The sequence below is a fragment of the Haemorhous mexicanus genome, chromosome Z, assembly GCF_027477595.1.
Source record: "Haemorhous mexicanus isolate bHaeMex1 chromosome Z, bHaeMex1.pri, whole genome shotgun sequence".
Lineage (NCBI taxonomy): Eukaryota > Metazoa > Chordata > Aves > Passeriformes > Fringillidae > Haemorhous > Haemorhous mexicanus.
Genome location: NC_082381.1, coordinates 85,729,267 through 85,753,719, shown reverse-complemented (window position 1 = coordinate 85,753,719; position 24,453 = coordinate 85,729,267). Strand labels below are relative to the sequence as shown.

The window sequence follows — 24,453 nt, the reverse complement described above, 5'->3', positions numbered from 1 at the left end:
GAAGGTCTCCTTGAGTGAGAAGGTGTTTCTACTCAGTAAAACCAACACTAAAGAAGAGGAGAGAGGCTAAAAGTGAACAAGGAATTATTGAATTCCATCTCACCCAGCTGGCTAGACACAGAACTGCAGTACAAGTTTTTCTCTTCAGCATTTCTCTTTCTCAGAACATGACAGGGACATCCTGAAAAAGTCTTTTTATTGGGTTCTAAAATACATACTAAACAGAAGAGAATGATCTTGGCTAAGTATGAATGTTTTTCCTTAGTTAAATTTGTGTATGACCCCTTAAAATTGTACATAAAACCAAAAAAACAAGCAGAAGGAATCATTTGCTGTCTCATCTATAATAACAAACACATAATTTTCAAATGACAGCCCACTGAAAAAATTTGTTGAGATGGTTTTTACTACTTTTAAGCTAATGGTGTCAACTCACAGAATTAATCTCACGTTTAGTTACACTTCCACAGGAAGGATATTTTTATAATTTAGACCATCAGCCTAAAGAAAATAAGGGGATCCAAAATGAGCACTTCCAGGACCAAGACTATGCTGATTTCAGGAGAAAAAGTTATTCCTCCAGGGCCATGAGGAGATAGACTCAGATGCTTTGTGTCATGGGGAAGTTATTATCTAAGATCAGAGCAGTGACCTCTCCAGACAGAGTTTTGTTTCTCACTTTAACCCAGCAGCAGATGATGCAGAAATTACAAAACAGGCCACATATGAAATCTATATTCAAGCTGGCTGAATGACAAAGCAAAAAATTACATACAATATTTCTTCTCTCTCCGAGATCCCTGATCTCTCTGGATATCAATTTATTGCCTTTCCCTTGCACCATACATTTCAAGCCCCTTCCATTCCTCAGCAATTTTTATCTTGTTTATGGAACTTAAGTGCTGTCCTGAACATTTATGGGCACCTGGCCTCACTTTTTTTGGGGGTACTTCTTTGGAAATAAATAGTTCTATGTACAGGCAGTTTTATTTCTCTGGGAATTTTTAAGGAAGAGAGGTTCCTGTGGAAGTCACTGAATGGATGATCCTGTCCAGAAAAAACTGTCTATAGTGTGTTTAAATGATAAATCACAGATTTTCAGTGTTAGACAAACTATTGAGACTGCAGCTCCTCAGCTGAGCATTAAGGTAAGGTGGACTGTCTCATTTGCTTGGCATGTACACAGGACTCTAATAACTACCCACCTATTTTTTTTCTGATGTTCTTGCACTGCCTATTATATTCTCTTTGTTTTCTATGATATGACATTGTGGTGGCAGTGACCATGATGCTTAACTGTGCAAATTTAGCCAAGATTTAAAGAGGTAGGGTTCACAGAATTGATGCTATCCCTCCTTGCACTTGATGGAACTTTTTCTAATTAATTCTCCTAAAAAAAATAGATGGTAGTAAAATAGAGAGGCCATTCCCTGAAATCCCAGAAGTCTATCACTTTCAGTTTTAAGGGCAAGTTGTTGATGACCCTGGGGCTACCAAAATATTGATAATCACTTTATAATTTTAAACTTTTCATTGTCCATTTTAAGCATTGGCATGGAAGTAGAATAATAATTTCAGTTGTTTTTAATTTCTGCAGATTCCTGTGAAATAATTTGTTATACATACATACATTTCAAATGTGTTAATTTTGATCTTGAAAGGGCTATGCAAATAGGTTTAGAATTATTTACATATCTTTTCTCTCTATATTTATGATTTATGTAGACTTTTGAAGAATTTAACAAATGTTGTGTGCATACACATAAATACAGAAATATACGTGTCAGTATTGATTTAAAATATAGAGTAAACATTGATTAAAAAGTTAAATGCTACCTGAATTGCTAATTTTAATGCTGTCACCTTGAGTTTAATGCCACTTCAAGATCAAATGCGTATAATGGCCATATTTTAGGTTTGCCACAAGCATTGCAGTTCAAAATTTTGAGACAGAAACATATTATTTTGTAAGGAAAGGGGGAGGGGAAGGGTAAAATTAGTATTAGACTGTATGTAAGAAAAAAATCAGAGCTTAGCACTTTGTGAAAATTAAATTATTTTTGCACACATTTGATATTTAATTGTTGTCAACAATGGGCATAAATTCCAAATGGCAGTGGATGTGATGATTTTCTGGAACAAATGGCTAAGAGCAATTTACAGTCTGCCCAGTCTTTGGCAACATCACAGAGAGTTAATGCAAGTGGAGCGTCAGGAAAGGAAACACGGCATCGAGCAGCAAACTGGACAGGCTCCAAGATGCTCATTAACCATGTGACTAATCTTAAAATGAATACATAATGCAAACGAGATGCGAGAGCAGCTTCCTGTTTCGGTGAGATATCACTGCGTGAGATGGTGTCAAATGAGCAGTTGAGGGCATTAAGGCTGTGTCAATGTCAAACTCTAATTGAAATGGGTGTGGGATGGAAAGCACTCTAGCATTAAGCACATGAATTTCCATGAGGTTCCCTAACGGAGTGCTGCATTCACCAATGCATCAAATAAAATGCATTTACTCATCTTTAATAAGATGTTGGAAGTGCGGGGGTGAATTTCAGACAAAAAAAATGTAAATTGGAGCTGGAAATATTCTAGGTTTATGTAATGAATACCAAAAAATGTCTGTGATATAAAGATTGTATTGGTTTTGAAGGTACAATAATAAAAAAGTATAAAGCAAGGAAAATACAAACTCATTAAAAATTAAAGAAGACAAAGGTGGGACATATCTGTTAGATCTGGGGAGAGGCATCTTACCACAAAAGTTCTATTCATATTTATATTTAGGGTACAAAAAGTGTCTAGAACATTTCTGCTCTTATATAAAACATGAATGCATGTTTAGACCATCTCTAAATTTATTCTCATCCTCTTTCTTTATATAGAAAATAACTATTTAAATTGGACTGAACGTGTCACAACTGGATTTGAGCCCCAAAATTTTTTGTTTTCTTTTTTTTTTCTTTTTTTCATTCATTCATTCATCATTCTCCATATATTTATTGGCCTTATCTGAGATGGCATAAAAAATTCATATAAAATGATCAATTTGTCTCCAAGGACTGTCTCCCAAGGGTATTCACACTGATTATGTAGATGTAGCAGTATTGCCTCTATTTTCCATATTCATCACTGTTCAAAATAAGAAACGAAAAATGTGCAAGAATACTGGTGCATGCCTTTGAACCATATTCTTAAAATTGTGGGTTTATTTTTCATTTTGCTGTCTGTTGGTATTATTTGCATTATTAAGAGATTAATAATCACCTTTGGTGAAAAGCATTTTGACTTAGGTCTATCAAAAAGAGCAGAGATTATGGATATTCTGTTTGAAGAAGGCTCACATTTAGACATCCAAATTATAAATTCTCCACATGAATCTTATATCTTGGTTCCAATTATGTGAGATTCAGGGAGATTTAGGAGAGGAGATTCAGTTCTTTGCTTAGTTCCTTTATCACTGTTTGTGGCAGCAATTTGAGATCCTCTGGAGTGTGTCCAGAGAAGGGAGCAGAGATGGGGAAGGATCTGGAGCACAAGTCTGATGAGAAGTGACCAAGGGAGATATGGGGGCCCAGCCTGGAGAAAAGGAGGCTCAGGGGGGACCTTCTGGCTCTGCACAACTCCCTGACAGGAGGGGACAGCCAGTGGAAGGGTCAGGCTCTGCTCTCAGGGAACAGGGCAGGACAAAAGGAAATGGCCTCAACTTGCTCCAGAGAAGGTTTACACTGGATAATTTTTTTTTCTTCCCCTGAAAGGTTATTAAGCAGTGGCACAGGCTGCCAGGGCAGTGGTGGTGTCACCAGTCCCCACTCCTAGAAGGATTTAAAATCCCTATAGGGGTGGCACCTGGGGACATGGGTTAGTGGTGGGCTTGACAGTGCTGGTTAACAGCTGGACTCAGTGATCTGAGAGCTCTTTTCCAACCTAGTTTTCTGTGAAGGATTCTGTGCCCTGCAGTCCTGCTTTCATTCAGGATCCCCACCCAGAAGGCTGTAGATCTCCCAGAGCTCCTGTGAGGCAGATATCTGTTCCCCTGTGAGTGTGACACAGGATCTATGAATCATCAGAGCCCTTCCAGTCCAGTGACTGAAAACCAGAAAACATTCCCAAGAGCATACCAAACATCCAGACTCCAGCATGGACAACTAGAGAGCATCCACACTTCAGAGCGAGGAGATTTTAGCTACCTACCTTGCATATAGACAAATACTCTGTAGTTTTCTAAATCTAGATGCCTCAAGATGAATTGTGGTGCATCCTCTGACAGCTCTGTCAGAACAAGGACCTTCACAATTCACTGTGATACCTGTCAGAGTGCCTGGATACAGGAAAAGGAAGAGTGAGACGTGCTGTGCACCATCCTTGCTAAGGTGGCAACAGAAAGGAGAGCACTGTCATGTGTCTGGCAGTGGAGGGTCTTCCATGGTAAGAGAAAAATAAGCCATGCATAGAAAAGTAGGAAGTAGCATCAAGAAAATAAGAATGGAAAAAGTGCCCAAACTGCTCAGTTAGTTTAGATTTCAAGGAGGCAATAACATGCCTTCTGCTTAATGTTACTATTCCATCTAACTATGAAAGGAAATACAAATTATTTGAAAGTACAGAGAGGGAAGACTGGAAAATCACAGCAGATTTTTCTCTCTCTGATGGAAACAATTTGACTTGAAAGCCAAATATCCCATTTCTCTCTGGGATATTTCTTTTTAAAATGCAGTATTTTTTCTTTAAAGCTCACATTAATGATTGTCGGATAATCTGTCAGCATTTCAGTAGGAGATATGTTTGTCTTAGATGAAGTCTCAAATCATGATGAAATTTGATTCTTTCCATTGAGAACTTCAGTATTTTTCTTGTTAAAGGGCTAGACTGGTCCTGCTCTAAACAAGCTGTGTTACTCAGACACACGATCTCCTGCTCTAATGTTAAACTTTCCTTCTTTGAACTTCGTCTTCATAAGACAGCTATTCAGTCCTAAATTGTTTTCAGATTTCACACAAAAAATTATCAAACAAGAACTTGCATTTTTCTGTCTGTACTCAAGGGCAATCACCCCTGAAATCCTGATCATAATTTCGATGTCCAACATTCAGGTTTTCTTATACATATGACTCATGGAATTATTTTTAGGTCTCTTTACAGCAGGTGACAGTTCTATTTTGATTAACATTTTCAAAAACCAGGGAAACATTGCTTAACCTAATAATTTTCTTTTGGTAACATCTCTGATACAAGCAATATTAGAGAAGCAAATGCAGTCAGTGTCTTTTTAGAGAGTAAGCACCCCAGAGGGTTGATTCTCCAGTCATCGTCTCCCCTCTCAAGTCACAAAACACCTCCTAAAATTTGGATATTGGTCAGAACACCTTGAAGAGAATTGTGGCTCTCACTTCAGCCTTGGCAATGCAGTGGTGTGTGTCTATCTCACACGCCTTTAGAAAAGTGAACACAGCAGCTCTGCTGGCAGATTCTCTTCAGGCACAGCAGTGCCAGACAGCAGCCATAGCTGTGAGCCCTGCTTCACCAGGCTGTGAAGTCTCAGAGGAGGAAAGAGTGTAGAGATCAAGTGTAGAGCTATCTCTCCAGAGCTATTAATATTATAATATATTAATAAAGAAAGATATTAGTATCTCCATGTAGATATTAATACCTGGGGCTATTCTTTACCCTAAAGCATGGGCAAGGATTGATGCATGAGCCATCACCTGCTAGGAGCAGACACTGGAGACTCTGAAACAGTCTGTAGTTTTGTGAGATGGAATAAAACAAATCTTAAAACTCATTTGTGAAGAAAATGAGGAAATCCCACTCTTCATCTCTGCCCTTTTCCCAGCCTCACTTGCTCTCTGACATTTATTGAACAGCTTTTCAAGCTGATTCAGTAGTATTCCAGAAGCAAATTAAGCCACCCCAACATGGAATGGCTGCCTGACAGGTTACTGAATTTAAAAATTTGGTGAAAAAATAGTTCTCAAAGCTCAAAAAGTCAAAAGGGATCATGTAGAAACAAATATGTGCAAAAGATGGTATAAGTGGGAATGAAAGAGATCAGAAATTATTTTATTTCTGGGGCAGGCGAGGTGTGAAAACCCAGTCAAGCATCTCATGCTTTCACTCTCAGACACCAGTGCATGAGCCAAAATTCCTCCACAAGCTGATCCCAAAAATAGCAATGGAAATTACCTGTGCCACGGTGTGGGGCTTCTTGGGTTATGGAACATTACCAAATGAGGAAAACTGGTTAAATGGTCTTTTGACCCTTCATGGCTCTATATATTCTCTGTTGGAGCATTTATCTAATCAGATTTAATTGATAATCTGGCTGGTTATACAACTTCCCTTTCTCCACTGTTTTAGAAATTAAGAAAACAAACAAATGACTGCATTATGAGTAAAATCTGACAGCTTGTGAGTGGTGGTCAGTGGAGTTAAATCCAGTTGGTAGACAGTTGGTAGAGGGGTGCTATGATTATATGATTCTATTTATCCAAATCTCTGCTCAGCAAGGGCTTACCATGACTGGAAGAGGACAGGAAAGTGTTTACCCTTTGTGCTGTCATGAGAGATTTGTGTTTGCCTCATGTTCACAAGCAAAAAAGCACCAATACCCCTTAGCTGCTAATGGCTCATATTTATTATTTTCCATACTCCATTAATTTTCTTTGTGCTGGAAGTAAAGCATATTCCTGCCTTGGCCATCTTCTCTTCACTGAAAAGGGTCAGTGGAGGATCAAAGTATGGTATATTACCCTTCTATTTCTTCTGGAAATCTGAGATTAATTGTGTATCTGCTAAATACAGAAAGAATATAAAATATAGAAGTGTTACTTGGTGTTTGTGCTTCTTAAGCACTTAGTGGTCTGATTAAAACTCAGGAAGGAAGGAAAAAATAAGCCTTTTCTTATAAATGTGAAAATACAAAGGCATTTTTGTGGTATATGTTTATAATAATAGTAATAGTAAGAATAATTATAATAATGAAACATTTTTATTAAAATTATTTTATAATATCCTCTATATTCAGAGTGTAGAAAGAGTCAGTCAAGAATAGAAACCATTATTGTTTTTTTTTTTTTCCTGTTCTACACAAAACAGTCAATTTTTCTCTTCATACCAGCTTTGTACTGGGCAGAAGACCTCCAATTCAGCAATGGGTGGTTTTGGTTTGACTTCACCAAAAAATCCTTGCTTCCCCTGTTTTGATCCACCAAGCCTCTGATTGATAAATCTAGTAGTTTGAAACAGAAAAAGAGCTTAAATGGTTCTGGTGGCAGAAGAGAATATTCTCAGAGCTGAGGTCTTCAGTCCTCCTTTCAGGCCTACAATTATACACTAATATTAACCTAAAAAAGAAAACTGGGGCAATGTTTCCTTCTTAGGTTCTTCTCTGCTCTCTTGTAGTAGAGTTTCAGTGGCACGCTTTTGTTGGGCTGAGCCCCGCATATGATCTGTGGAATTCAGCTCTGAACCTTTAGATTCTGACTGACTTTGGCTGCAGGAGAGATCTGCATCTGGATGGTGACATGGAAAACAGGAGAGTTTATGTTTTTACCCAGAGCTACTGTCCACAGTGAAGCCACACACATATTGTAGTTTCTGATGACAGTATAAGTATGCAAAGTGATAGAGCATGATTATCTCACCCTAACCTCTTCATCTCACCTTAGTCAGATGGACAATTCTTTGAAACATGAAATACAATGAAGAAAGCCTAGGTTCTTGGGGCTAAAGTGGGGTAGAGTTGTGTTGTGTGGCAGGTGAGGATGTCCAATGTCCTGGGAATTATGTGCCTGAAGCTGGAGTGAACACCAAACTCACTCTGTGGCCTTAGCCCAGTGGTTCTGTCGTGGGTGTCACAACTCTCATTTGGTGATTGCAATTACCATTAATTACCTGTAATTCCCATTTTGGTCATGAACTTAGAAGGACCTGAGGCGAGACTTGACGCCCATGAATAGAGAAAACATGCTTACCTTAATCGGGTTTATTGTGATTAGTAAAATTATTCCACATATGATTTTTGAAATTGAAAGAGACGCCCATGCCACGGTTTTCTAGAGGCGGATGATTTATCACGCTCGATTCAAAATTCCTCATTGCAGGACAAATGTTTCCATTAACCTTTCTTTCATGGAAGCAGCAGCCATCTACACCTTACTAAACCCAAGGCACCATCCGTGCTAATAACCATGCAGATGTAGCCAACTTGCTAATTACTTCCCCTGAAATGACAAGAAGAGAATTCGTAGCCCTCAGATTCTCCCACTCAGTAGCACAAGCACAGACTTGAAAGAGTGGTGAAATTGCTACCTGCTATTCTTGTTCCCCAAGATAAGGGTACTTGGACTCCTGTTAATTATCGTGTTTTGATTAAACAGGACTATTTTGTTCACTTTGTTCATGTACGCCTTTGAATGAAATGAAATTTTTCTGGAAGCAGAGGAAGTAATGATATGCTTTTATTAAATATTAGTAGCATTATCTACATTGCAAGCAGTTCCTAACAGCAAGCACAATGGTTTGCCTGAGTTATCTTTAACTTTAAGATGCAAAATTGCTAGTTTTTGCAGAGAAATTGTAATTTCTCTGTAAGTGCTAGCTCTGAGAAAAATAGCTTTATTCACTCAGGTGTGGGACACTAAACAACTAAAATTTAACCTTTTTGGTGGACTGCACTGCAAGCTCTAATGAAGACCTGAGCAAGTTTTCTAGGCAACAAACTTTGTCCTATACAATGATTAACACAAAATTAGTCACATATGTGCATATTTGCAGGTTAAGTTCATAAATGGTGGCTTTGTTGATAACAGCATTTGCATCATAACTGAAAACTGCTTCACTGGACCAAATTATTCAGCTCGACTGTGTCATCTTTTACTTAAATCTGTGTCCCAGCAGAAAGTTATCATTTAAAGGAGGTGGCTAAACCCAGAAGAATTCTGCGTTTCACAATGTGTTACAACGTAAGAATGGAATGAGTTTCTCCATCTACGTGTTTGGGGAAATGAAAGAAGAGGGGTGCATGGCTTTCTAGACTTCATCTTGGTTATATAAATTGTAAAATAAATTTGATCTTGATTAGAACTTGTAACCACTCTGTGGCCTTTTGAAAAAGCATTTTGCTTTAATTAATATGAATTTTTTTTTGGAGGGGGAAACACTTATCTGCAACTAGAAAATAAAATGTTGCAAACAGTAAAAAACTAATACATAAAATATAAGAATACTGTTCCTGTAGAAGGAGATATTTGCATTACTGGTTTTGTGCTTAATTTTCAATTTGCTAATGGGCCTAAGATTTTTCTCAGGAGTGAATAAAGTCACATATACTGTTATGCTCACATATCCTACTGTAATTCATAAACTTTGGGCCCTGATGACAGAGTTCTGACTGGGTGCAATGTGCTACAAAACCAGAAAAGGTAGCAAGGAGTTTGCCTTGCTGGCTACCAAGGTTTATATTTTTACCTCCTTTGTCTGGAAATAGGTGTCTTACCTTGAATTTTCTATTGTACATTGTGCTTTGTATCCTTGTTGATTACCCCATATAGAAGAAATTCTCTCCTGTGCAAAACTGTTCAGCACAATCATTCTTAATTTTAGTTGTTCTTGAAAGCTGGGCAGACCAATGCCTCCTTTTCCAACTGCTTTTTAAAGAAACTTTGTGATCATGAGAACCCAAAGGGAGAAGTGAAACTAAATTGAACTGGCTCAAAGTTCAATTCCCTAAGATTTCTGATCACACTAATTATTTTAGAGCACAGATAATGCTGTTGTTTTTTGTATTTTCTTTTCTTTTTTTTTTTTTGACTTACCATATTCTAAGTGAGATTAAGCTGCTTTTGCTTCCAGTGTTTTTCAGCAAAGAGTGAAAGGGCATCAGGGTAATGAAAAAGCAAGCTGACATTCAGGAAGAGGTTCTTGTACACGTCTATAGGTAAAACTGAAAGAGGAAAAAAAAAATAGAAGATGGATTGTTCAATGGATAACCCATTTCCCAATTTAAAAGGCACTGAGTGCATTTCAGGTCACCAAGAAAACTGGCATGTACTTAGCCAAAACTGAAAATCAATCAGGCTGCTTCAGCAGTTCAGTGTTATCAGTCCTGCCCTGCAGAGCACAGCTCTGAAACATTAGGCAGCCCAACAAGAGGGAGAAAGTTAATTTGAGAGCAGCTGTTCTAAGACAGATACATAATGGCATTAGGAGAGGAGCACTGTGGTGAGGTGAGAGCTGAACAGAAATGCCCATTAGGCTGAGGAAGCTTTTAGATGAATTATTGGAAGCAGATGCAGCCAAAGCCTGAGGTAAAGGAGCCAGACAAGAGTATGATGAAGGTGGATACTAAAAACGACTAATAATGAATAGTGCGGCTTCATGAGACTTAGTGGGCCTAAATTGAAGTTTTTATTCTGCTGCAATGGTTCCAGAGGTTCATCAGGTTGGCAGAGGTGTTCAAGGGAAGTGAACATCCCTGGAAGTATTCAAGGGCAGGTTGGGCAGGGCTTAGAGCAACTTTAGTCTAGTAGAAGGTGTCCCTTCCCATGGCAAGGGGAGATAGAATGAGATTCTTTTAGGTCCCTCCCAAATCAAACAATTCTGTGATTCTATGGTTTTATGCTCTGTGCCCCTCTAAGCATTTAGACACTGCTTTTCATTGATTAGAATTAAATGAAGAGGTTTCTTTGAGGATCTGGACGTAATCTAGTTGTGCTTCTGCTTTCCATTGAAGATATTAGCATTTCCTATATTGGACGACAAAAGCAATTACATGATGTTCTGCTCTTTTGTTTTCAAACTTCGATAATATAATCATTACTTTTTTGTTGTTTGTTTTTAATTGGTTTTATTTGCATCTTCACTATTTGAAATTATGAGTTATCTTATAAACTGCATAATCAGTGAAAAATTTTCATTGGAAGGGACTACAAATATTCATTCCAGCTGCACTGCCATGGGTAGGAATATGGAAAGGTGTAAGGATACCTTCCACTGGACCAGGTTTCTCCAAACCCTATCCAGCTTGGCCTTGAACATTCCCAGGGATAGGGCAGCACATCTCCTCAAAGGAACCTGTGCCATTTAGAACTCAGGGATAATATTTATGCACCGTTGGAGGAACAGAAACCTCTAAAACAGAACACAGCAATTAGTTAAAAGCATGTTATGACACTGAACAAAGGCTAAGTAAAGGAAACGTGTTTTCAATTGAAATTAGGGAGATGGAATCTAAAACAGTGATATGCATTTGAATTTAGCAAGGCCATTTGAAAACATTACAGAAGATTTTCTGAAGACATATGTGGCCAAAGCTTTGGTTCAGTATCTTATCTGCAAATAGGTTTACGGCAATTTGAATGCTAAAATGAAAACAGGGATATAGAGATTTTAGTATTTATTTATCATGCAACTGAATGTGCAATGAATAAATTAATTAATTCTTTTTATGATAAGCACTTAACATGAATAATGACTCTTTTTTTCTCAGATTATTTTAATTTTCTCAGGTCCTACACTATAAGTTTTTTTATAGGCTAGCAGAGAAGTAAAATCTACATTAAATGCTGCACTACTTACCTACGTCTCTTCATAGAAATAGCTGAGGTGTTCAGAACATGTGGTTACTGAAGGAAGTGTTTCTGGCTGTGGATTTTGAAAGGAAGAGGTATTTTTTTCTTCCTTCTGCAAACCATCATTAAGATTCTTCTGCCTGGAATAATATTGTCTGTCACCATCACTTTTGTAGGCTGGTAACAGGCAACGTGTGCTGTTAACATGAAACTGAGTGAAACCTGAAGGATCTGACAAAGACATGACAAAGCTAAACAAATGACAACTGGCAAAGCACAATGCTGAGAAACAAAAATCATCATCACTGGGAAAAAAAGTATGATTGTAGATACAGAAATTGATTGCAGAAAATAGAATCACAGAATAAGTTGAGCTGGGAGGGACTTACAAGGATCAAGTTGGCTCAAGTCCCACTCCTGGCCCTGCACTGGACATCTCCAAGAATCACACCATAATGATGTAACAGAGCTCAGAACTGGAATATTTTTATAACCTAGTTCATAGTCCAGTACAAATATCCCTATTTTCATTATGTTAAAGGATACTGCTATCTATGTGAGTATTTACAAAATACAAGGCAATCAAATCTGTCAGTCCTGCTCCTCTTAACCACCCATTGCTTATCATGTGTGCAGAGCTTATAGGAAGGCAACCTCTGCAACTTGGTGTCCTTGTCTGCAAAATGCTGATAGCAACGCTCACCCAAATTGTAAAACACTCATAGTCCAGGAAAATAATTATTTGCTAAGGGAGGTTTTAATAGCAATGTATTTGGATGGGTAATTCCTATGACATGCATATTCTTATCTCAAAGAGGAGGAGTTTATGTGTAGTATTTGGTACAGTGGTTTATGTCTCTGTTCATCCAGTCTTTTCATTTAAAAATTCCTTTCTGTAAATAGAAACAGCCCTCATACAGGCAAAGACTCATGACCATCCTGCATTCAGGAGCATTGCTAAATTAAAATGCATTTGTAGCAGATAATCTAAGCAGACCAAGAGCTGTGTCTCCTGCCGTTGCTTTGGCACACAGGGAGAACAAGAGGCAGAATTCCAGGTGTGGCTGACTGAGCTTGGATCCCTTCTGCTGGCTTGACACCTCCTCAGTCAAGTAAAATGTCTGTTGGCTCACCTAGATATGTGAATCTGATTATTTTTAACTGTAATTGGTATTGTACAAGACAGAGAAGAGAAACTTTACTTAGAAGGCATAGAAACAGAATTAACAAACGGAAGAAAGAAGCATCTGACCTAAATTTCAGGGACTGGAACATGTCTGTAATGCAGACAAAAAGCCCAATACAACTCCCCTTTAAATTGGACACCATTCAAATCTATTTGTCATGAAGCAGTTACCTGTTCATAACTGAAAAAGTACATATATATATTTTTTATGGGTTCAGATTCTCCAAGATAACGGGTCATAATACAACCTTGCATTAATTACTGTATTTCTGTCTCCAGAATTATGTCCTGTAAAAAAAGAAATCTTAAAAAAATGATCATGCATTAATTTCAAACACACACACACAAAAAAAGAAAACCACAAAGCCAGGTAACATAAAACTTAAACAATATTTTTCTTTAATTTTTTAACAATGGAAGGGGAAATTAAAAATGAAACAAAGAAAAGTAAAAAAAAAACACGCATAGATATTTAGTGAAGGGGGAAAGAATTTAAAATTAAAAAGAAATAGAACCATTCAGAAAACAGTTGAATCTCTACATTTTTGTCCTGACCTGCAACACATTAAACAGTCAGTATTCATTGAAGCCATATGATATAATCCTCTGAGAATAATTTTGTATCCATTTTTATTTTTAATCTTTGTAGGAAATAAGATTCAAAAAAAATCAACATTGTATGTAGGAAAAAAACCCCTCTTTTGTGGTACAGTTCATATATCCACACATTGTTCAGATTACAAGGATAAGGAAGTTTTGTTTTGTTTTCTTTTTGGTACCCTAAAAAGTGTTCATTCTTGCAGTCAGTGTTTGAAATACAATTAGCAATGTCAGTAAATTCCCTCCACAGATTTTTCATGCAATTACTTACTCTTCTGCAGAATTTTACCCAAACCAAAAGCTGAGACTTTATGATTAACCTCACAGAAAAAATACTAATCCTGAGCTTAATCTGAAGAATATAGGTTTTGTCTGATTTATTGCCTGATGTCTGATTATCATTCCTGCCTATTTTGTATGTTTTTTTAATGCTTTACTGAAATAGCAGCTGGATTTTGGCCTTTTATTAAATACCACTCCTTAGAGCTGTAGAATGTAAAGCATTAATACATGTGGTTTAGCAGTCCCCAAAGTAGTTTTATAGTGAAAATTATATTCATATTATAAATTAATTAGGTGAAAGAAAATTTGGCATACTCAAACACTGTGAGCAGTGTAAATACAGCAGACACCATTTGTAATTTTTAAAGGGAGGATATTGGAGTGTGAGTTTGTTGGTGTTCCTGATGGAGATTTTCCCACTTTGTTTCATAAACATTTAGATGCAGTTTCAGAGGAACATCTCAACTTCTGTCCCCTGTCCACATGTGAGCAGCTTGTTCCTGCTCTTTACAGCAAGATCTCAGAACTTCCCTTACCATGACCATAAATTGTACCATGCTGCTTGGACTAAAAGGACCAGCCACACAGTAGTCCCTTCTGAAATCCTTTGGGAAACATATAAAAATACCAGGATTTCTGCTTAACCTCACAGCTACTAATAAACCAAAAAAAATGGGTCCAAGATACAGATTTTTCCAACTCTTGACTTCTAGGAAGAGGCTTCTTTCCAGGTTGATGCCTCTGCATCATAATTTTAAATAAAATAAAGATGTTTGCCCATGTAATAGACAGAAAATAGAATTAAACCTCTATTTTCATTACTTTCTAAGACAAAATCCCAGTTTAAAAGTATTAATTGTAGAGCAGAACTAAGTGGTATAGCTCTTCCTCTTGGTGGTCTTTATGACATGATATGGGAAATTTGAAAGTGGTTTCAATTTATGAAATCGAGAGGGGTTTCAATTTCTGCATCTTGCTTCTTCTTGCTGCATTGGAAGGAATGAAATGCCCAGGAGATCCGTGACTCGGCAGGAAAATGGAAAGGCAGTGCCCTCACAAGAGTGGCTGTGTTTGAGCATTAGGGAGGTGATTAAGAAGGTGAAGTTCATAAGTGGGTGCTATGATTTGCTCTCTGGTATGAGAGTGAGCTGGCTCAAGACTGATTTCTTTGGCAAGCACGCAATTAAAGACTTCCTCTTAAATGTGTGCCTGAAGAAAATTAGGGGTTAAATCTCCCACCTATTTTCCATCTACATGCAGGTTGAAAACACCCCTTATCACACCCCAACTGAGGACATTTTTGAGCTTTTCTCTTTATTATCTGTGCCATCCTGCTTTTTACACATAGGCAGAGAGAATATTACAAAGGAAACTCATGTCTCCTTTCAGTTTCATCTCTACATTTCTCGGGGCAAAATAAAATCTTACATGTGAAAAGCATTTGCTTATAAAATTATTTAGATTCATGAACCTGGTCAAAGCATATCAAAACATGTTTCTCTACCACCAACAGAAGACCTCAGCATACATCAAGAATGAAAATGGGACAGCGATGCTAACATTTCTTTGTGAAATATTTTAAGGTCAGTTGTTAGGGAAAGCAAAATAAATGAAAATGACAAAATGTCTTTCTACAGTCAGTGTTATGTTTACAAAGTAAAAATATTATAAGGATAGGCTGGCTCCAGCTTCTAGCAGCTGAAACTTTACTGATGACAGTGACATTATATCAGAGTACACCTGGGGTAGTTCAGCAGGGTAGATATCTAAAAGCTGTGGCTTATATTCAGAGGCCAGTGGATCTTTTAGTTGTAACTAACTCTTAACTTGTACATCCTTTCCTTGGGGAAAAAAAAAAAAGAAAAAGAAACAGAAGAACTAAAAACAAGACAGGATTTATCTAGTTTCATTTTTATCCAAGTAAAATTTAAATAGGAATATTTTTTTCCACATTAACAGTTTTAAATCTTCTGTATAAAGATTCATATTGGTCTAAGTTAAAAGGGAAGTAGGAGTGCTGGACTGCTGGCTTTAGAGAATTCAGCTGCAGAGCCAAGAATGGGAGCTAAATTTGTGGAAGTCATATGGTAATTATGTATGCAGTAATGTAATGCAAATGGACACCCACCTGTATGGAAGTACATTAATAATACTTGATTGTATCAATAGAATTTGTATGAAGGAAATATCATGTTTGATTTTCAAATATTTTGCCTTTATTTTTTATTTTTGGTTAATGGAAAAGAAGGAAAAAAAAAAAAAGAAAAGACAATCTACTGCAGGTAGATTACATTGTCATGCAATAATAAATTACTTAAACTGCAAGTAGCCCAATGCCCTTAATATAGTCCCACTTTGCCACACAGTTTCTTGTTCAGCAATACCTGCAAAAAGATCTATTAATCAAAACATATGGTGGTTGGAGTGTTCTGGTTTTCTCAGCAAGGTAATATGTCATACAATTAATTAAGCCTCTGGGCCATCTTGATATCAATGGAGTTAAGTATTTGTTTAAAGAAAGTCATGTGCATATTTGCTGAATTGAGGCAAAATATAGAGGAAAATATACTGTGTGTGATTATGTCATAAAAGACAGCAGCCCTCTGGCTTGACAGGAGGGAGCTGAGTAAAGGCTATACAGACTGGTGTCCAAATGCTTTCTTTCTTTCCCCTCTGCTGGTAGAAAGAAGGTTTTCCCACTCTTTTATAAAGTGTTGTACAATGCAACATATATATTATGGCACAAACTGGAAGGTCCCAAGTACTCCGACTACCTGCCATAGTATCCCATATTATAATCTCAATATTATTTCAGCAGAGCTTGAGGGTGTCTGCTAGGACAGACTCAGGACAGGCCCAGCCTGCTCGTGATGGGTAATGACATTTCTCAGGTTCAACAAATGCACTTGTCTTCTCTTCATGCCTCAGTGCACTTCCAGTGTCAGTCACAAAAAACACTCAGGCTGCTCTGCATGATTGTGCAATTAAAGAGCACAGATAATTTCCAAGACTATTTCAAGTATAAACATGGGCCTGTATCTACGTGCCTTTTAATCTTACAAAGAAAATACAAATGTTGAGAGGGGAATGAAATTATAATGTGAGGAAAATAACTTCTGCAAATAGTAGTTCACCCTTTCTTTGCTCATATTCTTCTAAATTGAGTTAACAAAATCATGAGCTAAGGGAAGGGTCCACAAAGCAAATTTCTCCTCCTCTGCCTGCATCTATAATGAATGTAAAGACACAGATTAGAGAATTTATTTTTAAAAAGGTTTATGTTCAACCTTTCTGGAGATCTACAAAAGTTTAAATAGTAGCTCCGAGCCACAGGGAGTTTATCCCAATAATTTAGACAATCTTCAAAATGAAACTGTTTGCTAGAAAATCTCTTGGAATGTTTCATTGTGGTAAGTAAAAAAACACTTTGTTGCACAGCACCAGCACAACCCCTCTGAATCTTTGTGGCCTAAGTAATACCTGGGGACTGGACTTAAAAAAAGGGAAATGTTTCCTTTTTAAAGGAAGGAAAATTTAATTTTTGTATTTTGAGACAATGTGATGGAAGAGACTCCCTTTTGCTAACACTTTGCAGTGACGAAAGGATTTCAAAAAGGAGCTTTTGAAATAAAACAATGTTAGGTCAGATTGGAAAGCTTTTGAAAAGCCTACTCCAAACTAGCAAAGCTGTTTCATTTTCCATTCTCGGAGCCTTTCACATGCTTAAGAAAACTGCACTGTGTTTTTCAGAGGATGCCTATAAAACTCAAGTCCGAATTGATGATGAACCAGCATATTTGGACATTCTAGATACTGCTGGACAGGTGAGTAATTTTCCAATGAGAGTCATTCAATCAGAGATAAACTCAAAGATTTTAACCTCAGAGATGTGGGTCACAGTGCTTAAAGTTCCCTATTCAAGCATAAAGGAAGCAGTGGCAGAATAATACAGAGGAATTAACAAAGGGAAACATTAAAGAAGTGCTGCAGTATAGAACATTATAACTTCCAAATCTCATCAGAGGAGATAGGCAGGCTAAAATGAACAATAGATAAAAAGATGTTTGTTTCTTTTTCTCTTGTATGCAGGAACATCTATCACAATAATGAAATTAATAAATACTGTGTTGATTGTCTTACATTTTTCTCATTCCTCCTTCTCTACATCTATTACAGGAATTTTCTGGTCTACTTGTGGACTAAGTATTTTGTTACATTTTGTCTTCTCCCCACATTATATCTAAATATCAAATGCTCACCCATAATGAAAATGCCAAAAGTAACACACAGTGTTACATATACAGGTTTTCCAGAGAAGCTGTGTCTGTCCAATCCCTGGCAGGTTGGATGGGGCTTGGAGCAACCTGGGATAGTGGAAGGTGTTCCTGTCCGTGGCAGGAGGCTGGAATGAGATGAAATTTAAAGCTCCTTCCATCCCAAAAAGTCCCGTGATTCTGCCAATTCTATGACAGCAAGTCTGCTGTTGGGGAATTAAGCTTCATATGAAGAAATGAAGAATAAATTTAAATACAATAATTTATTCTGCCTGACTCAGTTAATTTCCTTTCCACCTCTAGATATTTTTACTGTTTAATCAAAATGCTGCCACTTGCTGATCTTTTCCTCAGGGTCTCTTTGAAGGCTTTTGTAGTTTCTTGAGTTTCTATAGAGTGTGTGCACCTTGTGCAGGAACAAAACAACCAAAAAGGAACTTAAACACACTTAAATAAACAAGAAAATATTTGGGAAGCAAAAGCCTGGTAACCTTGTCCTCAGCTTCCTAGAGGTTTGAATGCACCTAAGCTAGGCACTGCAAATGGTGGGAAATGCAGTCTGCAGCCAGAATTCAAAGTTCAACTACTGTCAGTCATTTACACATATATGAAATTTTTTATTCATTTAAAAAAAAATGATTGTATGAAAAGGCTAGAACTTATTCTTAATTCTTAATTTATTTATTATAATTATTTATTAATAATTCCTAATTATTAATTTATTTATCCTTATTCTTAATTTATGGAAGGAGGCTATGATTGTCAAGGTTATGAATTTTTTCAGAATAAACAGTTGTAAGGTAAGAAAATAAATCAGATTAATTCGGTCAGAGAAAGGTGGTGACCACAATAGTATCAAAAAGCTGGAGTTTTATCCTAAGTTTTATCTCTATTAGAAAGCAAGCAACCCACAGTATTAGATGTCCATGGCATACCATAGTGACCAAGTAATGAAATGTGGTGCAGCTATTTCATAGAATCATAGAATTTTAAAAGTTGGAAATTATCTTTAAGATCCTTGAGTCCAACCATTAACCCAGCACTTCTAAGTCCACCACTAAACCATGTCTCCAAGTGCCACAGACATGTGATTTTAAATCCCTCAGGGCTGATAGTGACTCCTCCACTGCCCAGACATCCTGGGCCAGGGCTTGAAAATTCTTTCAGAAAAGAAATTTTTCCTCATTTCCAATCTAAACCTCCTGTTTTTCCTCATCCATTCCTCTTTGTAGCATGCAGAGGTGTGTGCAGAAGCACCTCACTCAGCAGATTTATCATCCCAGGCCATTTTACAGCCTGGGCATAGCTATTGTACTTCTGTTGAAATGTTGAAATGAATCAACCAAGTTGATTTGATATGAGCAAATCTCTGTTTTAAATTCCCCCATTGTTCCAATGTAGATTCTTTCACTGAAACACACTCCCAGCAAACCTAGGAAGCTCTTCCCACTTTCCCTCCCACGATTTTTCAGGAGCTGTCCATTCTAAGTGTCCTGGATTTAGCTGCTTGTCTTTGTAGATGTCTTTGGATTTGTTGCCTCTCTATCTGCACTGCACAGCTCCAGAGTAAATCAAGACCTAATCCAACTCCCATTGAAGTCAGCAGCTGAAATAGGCTCTTTCTTCACAGAGCACTTAATGGTGCTCTCACCAAAGCTCACACAAATTCTGCTCTGACTTTGGTGACTCAGGGTAAAAATCCAAAGCACCCATTTGTGCTGCTGCTGATGTGTGCCTTGGTGGTGCCTAGTTGTTTTTATTTCTCTTGGTTTTATGTCAAATTGGAGATGGTGTTACAGCTTCTAAATCAGGCAGCGGAAAACTCATTTGTCTGGGTGTCCTCACAGTCATAAATACTTCGTCATCAACTTTGAATAATGAGTTTAATCACTTCAGGAGATCAAGGAGCCAAAAATCATGATTCATCCTTATTTGGGAAATACAAGAAATCAATAGTGAAACTGACTGAATTTAATGTATTTTGTTGTTGCGCTGGAGGACATGTTTCAACAAATATGTTTCTCCTTTCCCTTCTGTACCTATGAACTAATAAAGAATTTCAACACTGACCAAATTAACTACTAATAATTAATACAGATTTTAATAGTCAAATCAAGACTTAAAAACCCATGTGTGATTTCATACCTGACACTGCATGAAAATCTTCAATACTTTAAATGGTAGATCCAGTTTGAAGTTGAAGCATTTAAAACATAAATGGTTTTTCAAAAATACATTTATGTTCTCAGCTTTCTGAAGTTAAAAAAAAAAAACAAAACAACCTAACATTCAAACAATGGGAAAACCAAAAATATTGATAAACTTGCTCATCTAGTTACTGATTTTTCTCTTATGCATGTACATGGACACTATATCATAGGCCAATTGCTCATCTCAGGAAGTAAACTGATGTTCAATGGATTCTGTATACCTATTTTATACACCATCATTTGTCCTTTTGTGATCTTCCAATACTGTTTTTCTACTGAAGGCACAAGAGGCATTTTCTTAAAGAATGTAAGGGCTGGTGCAAGCAGTTATGCTTCACTGAACTCACTACACCTTCTTTTTACCACCCTCTAAACCTGTCAGCTGGGCAGCCTGTGTTTGCTCACCCCATTTAGCTTCAGACAGAATATGTTTGCCTCAGAGAGTTTCAAGAGACAGTATTGATGTAGCTCCTGGTAGCTGGATTGCCATAAACAGACCTAACCTGAGCTACTCCTACCAAAAAAAGCTTGAAAATGTGGTGTTCTGCAAGGAAATGAACAAAGAAAATGATGCTGATATTCTTTTTCAGTAGCACAACCGAATCTAGAAGAAGCTGCCAATAATTCCTTTGGTTAGTTATCAATGATGCCTTTGGCTCTTTGACTAGAAGTACTATTCTCAACCCAAAACTTTTCATTTTGCATCTACATTTCAAGTAAAACAAAAAAAAACTAAAAAAAAAAAAAGAGAGAAGCAAACGAAGCCAAACACATTAAATGTGAGATTGAGATCATATTTATAAAAATGGGGAAGTTTATTTTTTTAGCTTTTAACTCCCAAGGCTAGCTGCAATATGGCATGTGGAGTATATAGGACAAACTTTATGGAAATCTGCAAATGCAAATTAGTATCCGTAAAGTTAGCTTGAACTTCCTTGTTCACCCATATGGGACATTTTTTGAGTGACTTTCCCTGGAAATTCACCCCTGTCCACTGAGTTTGGAAGCAGTGTTGGTAGAGGTAATTCTGGGATTCCCTTCTTCGTAACCAGTGCGCCATAAAAATAATCTGCTTTTACATGCATTTAATCCAAATTGACGCAAACTCTTTGGTTCCCAGCAAACTTGCAGGTGCAAACAAAAGGACATTCAGCCCTCAAGCACTTTATTCTGCATTCAGTTCCCCTCACAATTATTCTCAGAGAGTGACAACCCCCAACTGCTCCAACCGCGCACAAAAAGCCTCCACACAGAGTTATAGAAACCTTCTGTTCTCTCATTTGCGCTTTCTCACCTTCTCTTCTAGCTTAAAAATATGTTGCTACTTCTGGAGCCCAGAAGTATGCTCCTCATGGAGCGCACACAGCAGTTATCTCTCCCGCTGTATTTATAGACTGTTGACTGACACAGGAGCTTTTATTCTTGCCACAGCTTTCCCCTGTATGACACATTACCCAATCTCTCTGTGTAGACCTCACGCCGAACACTAAAAGAGCAGCAGAGTTTCCTTCACTGGAAAACAATCTGATCTGACATGTAAAAGAGGCAAAAATTGTTTTCAGATACAAAGCAGGCAAGTATGTGGAAAAATGGGTTTCTGTGCCTGTCAGTGAGACAATACATTCTGAGATTATTGCACCAATTTCTGTTTGCTAAAACGTGAGCTTTTTATGATAAACTTAGTGCACCGGTATATTTCCCAGGTGTGAGTCAGAGACTTGAAAAATGGGCCCTAAAATGTGATGGCATGCCATTTCAGGGAGATTTTCCTTTGTCTGGAGTTGTGTGCGCATGAATTCATTTCCAGGCAGACACTTTTCAACCTGACAACAACAGTGCGCTCTGTACCGAAATCCATCTCTCAAATTGCTAGCAAATCACAGGACATGTTTATCCTGCCAGCCTGCAGGACTATGATTCTTGCCCCCTGCTTCAAGCTTTGAAGAGGAACCATATTAGTCCCAAGAGCCCTTCAGATAAACACACTTTCTCAGACTAAACACTATAGTCCGATGATTCACTCAGGCTGTTATCTGAGACCCCTCTGCTTATTATCTAAACATGCTGCTCTAATCCTGAATCAATGGAAGTGAAATCTCAAAGTACACTAGTGCAGCTTATCTCAAGGAAATGTAAAATGCCTTTTTGGCAGTAATTATGTCTTAATGGGCCTCTACAGCATGTTCTTATAAGTGGAAAATAATTTTATTGCACTTTTTGCTAGGTACTGTAGTGCATAAATGAAATCCATTTTATTTTTAAAGCACAGGGATATTGAAGTAAGTAGCAACTATTAACATGGTGTATTAGGTGAGAAGAGCATTAGTTTTATTTTCTTTGTATGTTGTTCCACAGGCTGTTGAAAACATATTTAGAAAGTATAAAATCATAGCACTGAAATTTTCCTAGGGTCTTGAGACAAGTTGTTCTGTACTTTCTGGGAAGAGCTAAAATGTCTCCCTTGACCTAGTAGTTTTATTTGCCAATGGACAGATTGTGGAGAAACACTTATTTGGCACAGATACAGAGTGGAAAAAACAGTTGCAGTAAATCACAGATGAAATTGTGGACCTGACACCAGTTTCCTTCAGATCATTGGCAAAATATTCCTTGACTTCAGTAGGAAAAGATCTAGGCATATGCTGATAAAAATGAGTATATAACCAAAGGAAGAGCAGGCAACTGGCAGCCAAGATTCCCAACTTCCTTTTTCATCCCTGTCCATGAGTGAATCATGATGCAATAAAGGGTGGATCAGTTTGTATTTCTAGGCCTGCATTTATCATCCTGTCAAACAGGTGCAATAAAATGTTGCAGGGAACAAGCGTTTAGGGGGAACATCAGCATTTATTGAGTCTGACAACCCCGATTGCCTGCCCATTGCTACCATTCCTCTTCAGCAAAGTCAGTGGCAGTGGTTCTGTGCTGCAGGTGGTGGAAAACTTTCCAGCGTTATCTGCTCTCTTTCAACAAAGTCTTTTTTTTGTTTTCACTCGAAATGCTTTCCCTCTCATTTTTCTTCATCTTTCTTTAACTTGCAGCTTTCAAAACCAGATAAATACAGAGTGATGCTGTTGAAAGATTTTTTTTCTCTTTTTAATGAAATAAGGACATATAAGAGAAAAAAACATATTATTACAATTTTTGAAAAAAAATCTGGAAAATCATTTTTTCTTCTTTCCAAGACTTTCTTGCAGTATTTTCTTCTGGGCTTTTGGTGTTGTTGTTGGGGTGGTTTCTGTTTTTTATTATTTTACTGAATTTGGCTTTGAGGTGGTTATGCTTGTTTGGTTTTGTTCTTATGTACATTGTATGGAAAAACACCTATGTAAACATATTCCATATGAGTAAACTTCATCCAGGTCCACCACAAGATGCTGATAATGTAATTTTTTCTTTTCTACCATCATTGGAAAATATTCTACACTTTTTCTTTACACCAGTGAACGGTACTGAAGTACTTTGAAGTCCCAGCAGACACTGCACATACACTAAATGTGTCCTGATTTCTTTATATATATATATTTGACTGTCCTAGATAATCTCACTTCGAGGTCCATTTTACAGAGGTTTTCTATCAAAATCTACTTGTTACCAAGTAGCTGTACACGAACCAGGGACGCCAGTGGGCAGAAAACTGAATTCTACCTCCGCCAGTTTTCACAGAGCTCACAACATAATAATATACCCAGGACTAAAAAAATTGGCTTGAATGCTGAGAAAACAAGCACATATTACAGCACCACATGGTGCCCATTTCCCCTGAACAAATGACCAAGAAATGGTTCCTTTGGAAGAGCAGGGCTTTAATGTTTCATAGGAGAAGTAGGTTGTCCCCAAAAAATTGAGATTTTAAAAATTAAGTGATTTTTATGTCATTCTGAAGCTTTAAATGGTGGTGTCTCCAGACAAAGAGAACAAAAGGAAAAAATTATAAACTGCTATCAGAATCATCCAAACATTTCACTTGCTAAACCACATGAGATGGAAAAAGCTGGAAAAAGCTTTCTAAAATGCAATTATTATTTCCTGCCAGCAGGAAGGGAAATGAAAAAACCAAAAGCCAAGTAATATCTTTTAAGCTGGAGTTTCAATAGTTTAGCCCCAGAACCTGGAAGTGAAATTCCCTCCCACCAAGCAAACAAACACTCAAAAAGTCCCAACAAACAAACAAACAAAAAACCAAAAAAATTCCCAAAAAACCAGAAAATTCAGCAAATTTTGAACTCCATTGTTTGTTACCTTTATAATCTGAGAAATGTTATTCCATAAATTGAGGTTCTTCAAAGAGGGGATGAGGAGCAAAGTAGAGACTCAATAAAATAATT

General features: G+C 37.3%; 1 protein-coding gene across 1 annotated transcript in view; it reads left to right on the top strand.

Moving 5' to 3' along the window:
* Positions 1-24,453, top strand: part of RIT2 (Ras like without CAAX 2) — a 171,866-nt gene that overhangs the window by 50,316 nt on the left and 97,097 nt on the right. The window contains exon 3 of the mRNA XM_059873774.1: positions 17,392-17,465. Coding sequence (XP_059729757.1) covers positions 17,392-17,465 — 74 coding nt within the window. The remainder of the gene's footprint in view (positions 1-17,391; positions 17,466-24,453) is intronic.